General features: G+C 45.9%; 1 protein-coding gene and 1 long non-coding RNA gene across 5 annotated transcripts; one reads left to right on the top strand and one right to left on the bottom strand.

The window, feature by feature from the left end:
- Positions 1-470: 470 nt before the first annotated feature.
- LOC146758380 (uncharacterized) lies at positions 471-7,037 on the top strand. Of its 4 annotated transcripts, none has more exons than XR_014934871.1 (3): positions 471-590; positions 2,438-2,546; positions 6,930-7,037. It is a non-coding gene; the product is annotated as an uncharacterized LOC146758380 (long non-coding RNA). The 4 variants fall into 4 exon arrangements; XR_014934870.1 differs by lacking the exon at positions 6,930-7,037 and adding an exon at positions 6,605-6,741; XR_014934868.1 differs by lacking the exon at positions 6,930-7,037 and adding an exon at positions 2,900-3,038.
- A 2,169-nt stretch (positions 7,038-9,206) lies between these two features.
- Positions 9,207-10,458, bottom strand: LOC107319665 (protein BTG1-like). Its single transcript, XM_015874678.3, has 2 exons — positions 10,280-10,458; positions 9,207-10,188 (listed from the first exon to the last, which is right to left on the bottom strand). Exons 1-2 carry the CDS (start codon positions 10,395-10,397, stop codon positions 9,839-9,841), a joined length of 468 nt encoding a protein of 155 aa, XP_015730164.1. The 5' UTR covers positions 10,398-10,458; the 3' UTR covers positions 9,207-9,838.
- Between the last annotated feature and the right edge of the window lie 628 nt (positions 10,459-11,086).

Here is an 11,086-nt window from a genome sequence, read left to right on the forward strand (position 1 = left end):
TTGCAACAGAGCACCGCTTCTCACAGCAGCTACTTTGTGTTCCTGTTATACTGTCAGCTGTGACCAAACACTCTCTTGCAACACACTTGCCCTTGGGTTCTCCATACCACATGCACAGCCTCATCTGTGTGCAGCCCTTGGACCTGTTAATGGTTAAAGGAGGGGATGACTTCAGGCACGAGCCCTGTACAACCATCTTTAAACAGGAAAGGGAGTGCCCCCGTTTACCTGGCTGTTAGCCGGACTGCTATTGCTCAGTAATGCCGCACTGCACAAGTCCTTGAGACCTTCTCAGTGAAGACGTGGAGCTCACTGAGCACAAGGTCTGTGGAACATCGATGACAAACTGACGTAAGCCCATCGCACGTCATGTTTCAGCTCGTACCCCTGCACAGCAAACTGTGGAGCAATATCAGGAGATGGCACAGCAGGACTGCACAGCAGTTACATTTGTGTGCTTACTGATAAACGTGATGATTCCCGACACAGCTGTGAAATACCTGAACAGATAAAATGCCTCGAGTTCACAGATATCACATTTTTATTGGCTGTAGTGGAGTATCGGCTGTATTCAAACAGTGGCATGTAAGGTGAGAGCTTTTTTCATCCTTCCCAAACCAACTCCCTTTAAGAGCACAATGACTGGACCTGCTATGATTGAAATCGATAACTAGAAGGTGTAATTTCAAGAGATATTTTCTCCGCACTTTATACCCCAGTTTCTGTTATCTCTGATATGTAAACAGAAATACAATGCAGTTTCAGCACAGCAGCTAATAAACACTGCAGTATCTCAGAAGGTTCTTCTTTCCAAACCTCCCAGTGCTCCTGCCCCCTCTTTGCATTGCTCTTAGCCCACGTGGCAAGCTGCAGCAACTTATCAATTAATGGTTAGGTTTTCTTGGCTTTTTCTTTCATTTTGTTTTTAATAATTACTCATTAGGTAGCTCAGCACAGCAGCACGGCATTGCAGAGCCATGTAAGCCCTCCAGCTGTTGGTACAGGAATGGGAACACCACTAAAAGCAGAGAGGAGTGCAGCATCAGGCACTTTGCTGCAGCTCAGCTGCAGAGCAGGAGGAGCTGGATGGAAATGGAACCTCCAGCAGCACTGCATGAGCAGCGAGGTGATGGTGGGAGGCCCTCCCGAGGAAGAGCTAAAAGAAGGAACAAATGTTTCTGGGTGTGCTCTGAAAAGCAGCAGAGAGCACATGAACAAAAGAAACATCTCAGAAGAACAAATCGTACCCTTCATCGGGCAGACCGGGGTTTCGCTTTTCCCTTGAAGAAAAAACATATTAGCTTTCTGCCATCGGTGCAGTGCCAGGTCTGTCTGAGTTCATGATCCACACTATCAGAATGTCAGCGATAACACAATCTACTCAATTGCTTTATTGATTTAACGCAGCCATTTCAAAGGCTACAATCCACAGTTCTTTTAAAGTGTAACGAGGTGGATATTTATTGAGTGACTGTGAGATGCTTCTGATGGAATGCCTGGCAAAGGCAAGTGTAAAGCAATACCTACTGCTTTTTCTTTCTTTTTGTTAATGAAAATATTTGGAAGAAAAGTATTTACGTGAATAGTGATTGTGCACCTCACATCTTCTATTTCTAGAAGAAGAAACCCAAAGTGCTCAGAGAACTATTTCTAACAGCATCACGAAAACAAGTGCACCACAGTGTTAAACGATGTTCCAAATCTCACCTGTGGAGACCTTTGAGGAATGAAAGCAAGCATGGATTCCTGAGCAAGTCCTACACCTCTTAAACAGAAATGGGCCCAAGAACAGTGATGCCTCTCCTTGTGCAAGGCTTGGCATGTGGGAAGGTACACAGCAATGTGGAATGGATGTACAGATCCCAACAATATATCTTGACATCCTAATTCCTGGTTGTTCTTGAGCCTATTTCATTATGAATGAGCCACTAGGAGTGCAGAGAAGGCATTTACAAAATTGTATTTGGAGGTGGGTTTATGCTGAAGGTAGGGAGAAGAGTGATAAAGGCACAATGACAGGTACTGGAAAGTAAATAGGGAAAAACTCCAAAAAAAAGCCCCAAAAAAATGAAACAACAACAACGGTAGAGAGACCAAAATAATTCACATAGTTGCTCCTCAGGCAGAAATGATGACCTGGAAAGAAGTGATTTTACAAAGTAAATTCAGTGTCAGAGTGAGAGAAACTGACAGATCTCAAGGCTACCAACTGCAGGGTGACTGTCTGAGAAACAAAGCAAGCTCCTGGATCTGCTGTATTTCCCTTTTCTACCTCTGCAGAAAGGAAGTGAAAGCCTTGTATATCACATATCTGCTTTACCTACATTACTTCTTTGATGAATGAAAAGCAAAGCAGCACTGACAAAAATAACAGTATTAAACTGCTCTTCTTTAAAAACCTCTCCATTAATGCTGGTATTTTTTCCATCTTTCCCAGGGTTGTACAGCGTTGCAAAGTAGATGTGATGGGAAACAGCCTCACCTGCTGGTTTGAGGAGACACAGCCAGGTGCCCACACAGCTCAGTGATCCTCCAGCACCCCAAAGGTAAACCACCTTTCTTCTTTGCTGCTGTGCTGTATAATATATCAGCTGCCAAAGTATTTGATAGAGAGATCTTTGCTGCTGTTTTGTTAAATTCGTTTTCAAAAACAAAGAAGAAATAAAACCTATGCTGCCTTATCTCATTAAAGGTAGGACTCTTTATTAAGAAGACGCTGGTCCAAAGTTAACAGAATTTCCAAATGAATCATTTCATTTTGCCAGTTAAGGCCTTAATGACTGTCATTAGTTCATTATCTTGAGTGCAGAAAACATTTTTTTTTTACAAAGCAGGAGTCACAAAATGTTATTTACACCCCACCCCCTCGGCTTCATAACTGCACACTTCCTTTAAATAGGACTGATCTGACTTTCAGAGGACTGATGGCTTCCAGTTCCCATGTGAAACAGAAGGCTCTGCACTCACTTCCAAACGTCAGGCTGTGCTATTTCAATGGCCATGCTCAGATGGGAGAGCTCAGATTTAGAGATGTGCAAGAAGAGGCTAAAAGTAGATGGAAACAAACAAACTTCAATAGAAATGAGCAAGCAGATGACAGTTATAAAGATACGCATAAAGCACAAGAAATGGAAATAGAAGCAAATAAAAGAGAACTAGGAATGTACAGAACATCAAACGCTACAACACTGAGCTGTTATTTTCACACACAAGTTGCACTTTGGAGGTTAGTCCTATTTAACAATGCCTCCATTTATAATGGTGTGAAAATTGTGCTACTTCATCAAAAGCACCGCACTACTGAGCACAGTTGTGCAAGGAAGCTGCACAGGAGAATTTCTAGTACATGAGGTTCATGCTGATCTGGTGGGAGAAGTGCACTTTCAGGGAGAACCTCCATTTATTCCCTGCTGTTCTTGACCACTTCCCAGGGGCTCTGCTGAGCTTTGAGAATTCTGAATGTCCTGGTTGATTTCATTCCCCCCACCCATTTTGCCTACTTGGTTCTTCCTGCGGGGCATCCTTTGCCAGATTGACAGCAGCAGTCTGCAGGCCAAGTCATTCTGCTTGTCCGTTATTATTTCCAGAAACAAGGGACTATTGAACAGTGACAAAGAGCTATTAGAAAGAAAAGAAAAACAACAGGAAAACAAACCAACAAACAAACCCAACGTCTGTATGGGCTTATCAGGAATTGGACCAACCTAACAATGGATTTTTGATATGAGTCTTTGGTTCATACTCAGAGATGCCTTATCTGACACCCAGTGAGATCTAACAACTTTCCTTTCTGCTGGTCTACTCCACTTGCTCTATTGGTTTGGAAAGACAGACCCACATCTGTAATGTGATCCATATCCAAGGTATTCCCAGTGCTTCCCAAAGATGGGCACATCCACAGCAGTGAGCTAAGTGCCAGCAAGCACTGCAAGCTCTGTTCTGCTCTTTCAGGCCTCAGTGCATGCTAGAATGGGAATCTCCCTTTCTTGCTATCAGCCTTTCAGTCACACTGCTGTGTTACTGCCAACGTACAACACCTGTTTGATTTCACAGACATTTCAGCACCAGTGCAGATGCAGAAGGAGAATCTTTGATCCTAACAAATATTTACTTTGGTAGCAGCACCCTGTCTGCTGCTTTCCCAAAGCAATCCTTTCTGGCACAATGCCGACCATAGCAGCATTGCCAATAGATCCTTCAGTAAAAACAAATACATAGGGCCCCTTTTAGCTGAAGGGGAATACTGTGTAATTATGCGAGGGAAAGAACACTCACATACTGCTTTATTCTGCTATATGGAGGTGTTCACAAAAGGCACCGCTTGGATTACATGCAAATATCACAGGATTACCCTTTTGGACCCTCTTCCAAAAAGTATATGCAGACAACAGCAAAGCACCAAGGTTGAACAGAGCATTTCTCCAACAGTTAATAGTTAAAGGTGTGTGTCAGAACAAATAACTGCAGCCTGCAAATGGGAACTGCCATGTTCTGGGTAACAGGTAACCTCTCCAAATGACAGACCGCAGGGAAACACTCAGCAGCCAATGAGAAATGTCAGTGGGACAAGGCAAAAGCCATCACTGATGTGACACAGACAGGAAGGAAATACCACGAAACCCCATTCTGCTTACAGCCAGGTGAATTCCAACGTGAAAACAACACCTGGATTCAGGTTGGGGAAATTAAAGCAAGTCTGTCAGGTTAAAGGCAGTTAGCAACCTAAGCACATACCTCTGGCAAAGAGTCAAACAATGGGAAACTGAGCACAAAGCTCAACACAAAATCAATTACATTAAAACATTTTTCAGGTGGAGAAAACGATCAGTGCCTGCTCTTCGGAAATATAAAATTATATCACAAAAGGAAATATTGACTCTAAATACATAAATAAAATCAAGTATCCTAAAGCTCCTTAGCAGCAGACACAGAAACCAAGTGCATCACGGAGCTTCCTTCAAAATCCATGACTGTTTCTCCCCACTCATTTGACAAAGCTGATGCAGAGCTCAGTGTTCTCAGGCAGGAATCCTTGTGAAAGGACGATGAAACAGATGGAACAGATCGCTCTGCTTCTAAGTGCAACTTCCAGGTCATTTAACAGTACAACTGCAATTAAGAAGAGAACACAAAAGCAACACGGAGTTATGGAGCCATGCTCCCCAACCTGGCTGGGAAATAAAAGTGCAGAAAAATATCTGCAAAGCCCAGGGTTTAGCAAAACCTCCAACCATCAAAATACTTCATTCCCCATCAAATGTTCAGCACTGCTACTAAGTTCAAGTGTGTATTTAATTACCGTCGAACATGTTTAATTACTATTGATAGATGCTTTTCCATGTATGCTTCAGCCTCTTGAAAAAATAGCTCACAACCCACGTGGCAGCATTCATTGCTTTCTGTTTCAGTATCAGCCCATCCTGTTCTGGAGCAAAAAGGACAACATGATGCTCTCCCAGTGCACCAACTTTGCACCATATCTATGCACAGTAACAGGCAAGTCCCTGTTACTGTTACCCAGAGCCCAGTGAGCAGCCCATGCTGGCACACAGTGGGCAATGATGTTCAGCTGTTTGAGGACACAACAGACACGCTTCCCCACATCACTCTCCAGCCAGCTGGAACTCAGAGCAATGCAGGCTGGCTGCCTTCAGAAAGCTATACAGTCATACTGACCACAAACAGGGGCAGCCACAGTGCCAAGCCACAGCTGCAAGTAGATGGAGATACAGATGTGGTCGTAAGATATTTACATACACAAATATTTAAAGTCTCCATGTGAATATGAAATATTGCTCTCCCAAGAAGCTATCAAATTTACAAGCTCGTATTGGCAGTTTGCTTCTTTCTCAGTGAAGGCCTGTCATAGCTATGTACTAGAAAGCAAAATAGCAGCAGTTATTACTGGGATAAATTAAATCCCCAGCAAGACCGCAGGGAAAATAGATGGGCCCAATACTCACAGCATCAAAGCTATCAAGAATAGCTCTGGTGAAACAAGAGAAAATAATTTAAGAAGCAATTACGCCAATAGAAGGAGCGAAACATGATGCCAGCAGACATGGATTCTCAGGTAACAAAACATGAAGAGAGCCAGTAGCATGGCAGGAGAAATCCAGTGTTAAAATAAGGAAGAATAAGCAGCTGTGCAAAAAGCAATGACTTCTTAATGTATGCCATCAACTAAAATCATTCTACTGCTAAGATAAGGAGAGTGAGGTCACTGAAATGAGGCAAATAAATATTGCCTATCTGTATTTGATGATGCAGGTAACTTCCTGCTATGCGGGGATGACGAGATGCTTCCAGTATTCCAAGCAAGTAATACTGAGATAATGCTCAGAATTTTGTGAGGAAAAACATAACCACAAAAACCAGACAAACACTGAAGAGAATGTAGGATAGGACAGCAGTGGGACCCTAATGGCAATTCCCAATGAGTTTTGGGATAACCAGCTAAGAAAACAGTAACTAATACTTGCAGGAGAGTTGAGTTGGTTTAATGTAGTACTAATTCACTTCATGATACGGATCTTTATTTGAAGTAAAGCAGCGTCATCAATAGCAGTGAGCAGTGTTTTACAGAAGAGCTGTTCCTGTTCAGATTCCGTTCTGTGCTGTGTGACCACATCAGGACGTGCTGCCGAGGCTCTCTAAGGCGCTCCACCGAACAAACAGCAATCTAAGCCAAACAGACGCACAGCGAAGAACACGCCGTGTGAATTCAGCTGGGTTAAGCAGAAGATGTTGTAGTTAATGACGATGTCAGCACTGCGTCTGAATTAATCTGTTGTTGTTCTCAGTGAAGTGAAAAACCACAGTAAGGTCAGTGCTGACGGAGTGGCAGAGGATGGGGGGAGCAGTGGGATCCGGATCTGCAGCATCTGGTTCTTGGGACGGCACTTATGGGACATACTTCTTGCTTGCAGAAAGCAAAGAGACACCATTATTATTGCTCAGCCTCTCCAGCTCACAGCTCTGCACTGCTGTTCCTCCTGTGTGGATGGGGAGCCAGCCATGTGGTATATCAGGCCTGCGGCACGCAAGTGGTAAGGTGACATCAACTAACAGGACCTTCTGTCTGATATGAGTTTTGCTGTGTAGTTCACAAGGACAAAGATTATTTAATTATCTTTGCAGCAAGGCAGTCTTTTGGAGAAGCAGGCAAATGCTTACTTGGTCACGTGTAAATGTTCCTTCCTTAAGCTTTACTTACCCGACAGGTAACTCATCTCCTACAAGCAAGCTTGACAACAGATATGATTCCCCATGCACATCTACTGCTCCAAGAAGGCTGGCATACATTAATTCTCCCTACACAGCCCCAAACTTTCTATTCTAAACCACATCTGAGCAGATGTGGTCAGTCTTGTGCAAGAACTGTTACCATTTTAAGTATATTTATTGTGCTCTTGCAACAAGCCAAACCTCTCACTTTCTAAGGAAGCTGCACAGTTTGAGGTTACTCTCTTCATCCAAACAGCCCCCTCGGCTTTCTGCCAAGAGCTCCTTTCCACCAGGAAAGCCTTTGTTTGTACTGTTGGGAGCTCTCTGACGTGATTTTAAAGCAGTGGAATGCAGTTCTAGATGTCACAAGCTCTTTACAATGTATTTACTTGCAGCTCTTGCTTTGGTGTGTTTGCTCCCAGTCCCCTCCACCCAATGGACTACAGAGCAGATGAAGTTTATGCAACTGAACTTGAATTACGTTGACAAAAAATGTCCTTTTTAGATTAGCACCAAACCTGCAGAGCAGGTTCAAGCGCAGGGACACCAGAGACAAGATATACTCAGGATGTGTGAAATATCCCCCTGAACATAGCAGGATTAACAAATGCAAAGCAACAGAATGCACATGGCTGGATTAGTCTTACACAGCTGGAAAGAACATCCAAAAAAGCAACTGTATCCTACTTTGAGGCTACCCAACCACATCTAGTACATGGAAACCATACCCAGCTCCCACTTCACCTCTGACAACTACCTTAAACACTTCCTGCTATGTAACAGCCACTGTTAACTGAGTGGGCAGCACAGAGCATCGTCCTCCATTAAATGACACCCACAAGGGGCAGCTCTCCATGCTAGATTTAAAGTTCCTCTGCTCAATTAGCAACAAATGCATCAAATTTGACCCCTAGAGGTCCTGAGGAAATAAATATTCAGGGCAGGTAAATTTATCAGAGACAAAGGTGAAGGTTAGTAAGAAAATCAAGCAATGTTATAAGAAATGATTTTTCAATATCGTATTACTTAAGGCAGTTTGCTGCAAGACCTTAAACATTCATTTCTTAGTTAAAATAACCCAGAAACTCATTTCTTGGAGTGACAGGCTAGGAACAAAATTGATTTTCATGAAGTTTTACTTACTAAGAACATGGTGCTGTGCATTTTGTACCGATTAAACGGAGCCTACGAGCCAAGCCTGCCTCCAAAGCAACATATCAAGCAGCAGTCGAGGCAAACAGCAGCCAATAAGCCACAGCTTTCACTAATGCAAAGAGAAAACCTCTTTATGCAAGCTGGCATTCTACCCTTCCCAGTCTGCCCAGACTTGCCCCCTCACTGTATGCTTTACCACGTTATTGACATAGCACAAGATGTTTTTTGCTGACGGATGAACATGAGACAAAGCTCCCTTTCATCAAGTACCCAGCTCTGCTCAGCCAGCAAGCTACCAGAAGTGCAGTCTGCCACTGCTACCTTACAAAGCACAGCACAGCTGTAGAATGGGATCCTGCACCGGACTATCAAGTCATCACATAAACCAGAAACACACTTTTGTTGTTATAAGTGCTGCCACCAGGAATGGCAGTTCTTTACCTCCCATAAACCAGGGGCAGGTAAATGACGCAGCCTTTCACTCCAACTCCCTACATGGGTCTAAGCCACAGTTTTAAACACAAAGTCAGGGAATTAAAACATCCTTCTGAAGCAGATTGAGTGTTGAAAGAATACTACGGCTTCCATTCAGCTTCGCCCAGCACACACAGCAAACAACACAGCCTTGCTGAGGTGCAGGGCTAAGCAAGATTTACCGGTACTAAGTGAGCTGAAATAAAGGTGAATATGCAGAGCTTCACCCTCCTAAAGGTGCGGTAAGGACTAGTGAGAGCCATGGGAAGCTTTGAGAGCAATGTCTCAAAAGGAAAAGGAGAAAAATCACAAAACAGAGACCGGACAACAATGAAAACCAAAAGTCCAAAGCACTTTGAGCAAGTCTTTATTATTCTACTCGGCCAACTAGAAAGAAGATAGACAAATCCCCCAACCCCTGTCAGAACATTGGGGCGTGATGAAACGCGGCTCCAAATGAACACGTGCCTTGAAAAAGGTAAAAAATACTCGAGTGATTTGTGCCCTGCAGCCAAACTGGAATGACCCTGAGAAAAGTCTGTGCAGACAAGTCAGTGGAGATCGATGTGCAGCTCCTGGCTTCCGTGTTAATCCCCTTTGTGTTATTGCTTGCAAATGGAGTTTGGTTTTGTTGTTTTATTTCAAAAACAAAGTGTTAATCTGGACTACAAATCCACCATGAGTCGCTACAACGTGGCTTTTTATTACAAATACCAGAATCGCCTCGAAAATAGAAATGTGTAAAACAATCAGCCGTCTGTACAGTGCATTTACAGTACATGGTCCAGAGGAACATGCGGATCCAAGACCCGCTTTAGCCCTTGGCCACACAGCATTGGCAGTACGATACAACCCGAATGCCACAGGGTGAAACTACCTTTAACTACTCGTTAAAAAAAACACCAATCGAGAGACCTCGGTTACAATGGAGTTTATCACACAACTGGGATACGTACAATAGCTGTACAAGAAACAGCAGCTTCTAACTAGAAACAGTCATCATGTTGTAACTCTCGGACGGGCTGGACCGGCCAGTTCTCCACTTCTTACAGCTGTTCCTGCTCTCCAGGGGTTTACTCGCTTTGGCCCCGGGCTGTGGATTCTCATAGAGGACGCAGATGGAGCCGTCCTCTCCTATCCGATACGACACCTCGAAAGGGTCGACCCAAAGAGTCAATTCGTTGGGCAAGAGCTGGAACAGTCTCTCGTGGCTCAGTCCGATGGTCGCCGCCGCTTTGCCGATCAGCGGGTCCATCTGGTGGTTGATCCTAATGCACCGATACCCGGAGCCTTTGGTGGGCGCCGTGGGGAACCAGTGGTGCCTGTAGTGTTCTACGGGAGGGAACAAAGAGCGGCGTTAGTGTCAGCGTTACAGCCCGTCCGTGCGCCGCGGGCTCGGGCCGGGCCGTGTCCCCCCGCTCACCGCGCAGCGCCTCCTGCAGGCGCTCCCTGAAGCACCGCAGCTGCTCGTCACCGATCCCGCCGGCGGCCCGCAGGAGCCGGGTGACGAACGCCGCGGCCGTCGAGATCTCGGTTCTCATGGCCGCTCGGCTGCCGCTCGTCGCCGTTCCGGCCCGGCCCGCCGCTACCGCACCGCACCGCTCCGCCCGGGACAACGCTCCGGCCAATGGCGGCGTCGCGCAGCGACACGTCACAATGACGCGTCCCGCCCCGCGCCCCCCTGCGACGGCAGAAACGAAACCCCATTGGCTGCGATGGGCGAGGGGCGGGGCTTACGGGACACCGCGAGCGGCCATTGGGCGGCGCAGGAGACGGGCCGTGTTTGTTTTGCTGCTGAGCGGCGCGGTGACACGGAGTAACGGGACGGGGCGTGTAACCATGGTGACAGCTTGGGGCCTTGAGCGGCCGCCCGACTGCTGCTGCTATTGGGAACCGGAATCACACCAGCACTATCCAGGCTCCGAGCTCAGCCCGTCAGGGCTGTGCGTCCATGTTAGTGCGGCGTTACGGGAGCTCACAGCTGGGGAACGTCACGGAGCAGCGGCAACAAGTGACGTAGTATTTCCGTATATCGAGTATTGCCGCACGGCATGGCGCGGTGTGACGTCACTACGTCAGCGTGGCGTCACTACGTCGGTGTGACGTCACTCATCCCACCGCCCTGCCCATCCAATCAGCGAGCTGCTCACAGCGCGTCACGCGGCGACCAATGGCGGCGGCGCTTGACCCTCGGGGGCCGCCTTAGGTGCGGTCTCCCATTGGCCGGGCA

Source organism: Coturnix japonica, chromosome 15, assembly GCF_054131305.1.
Source record: "Coturnix japonica strain WE chromosome 15, WE-NBRP24, whole genome shotgun sequence".
Taxonomy (NCBI): Eukaryota; Metazoa; Chordata; class Aves; order Galliformes; family Phasianidae; genus Coturnix; species Coturnix japonica.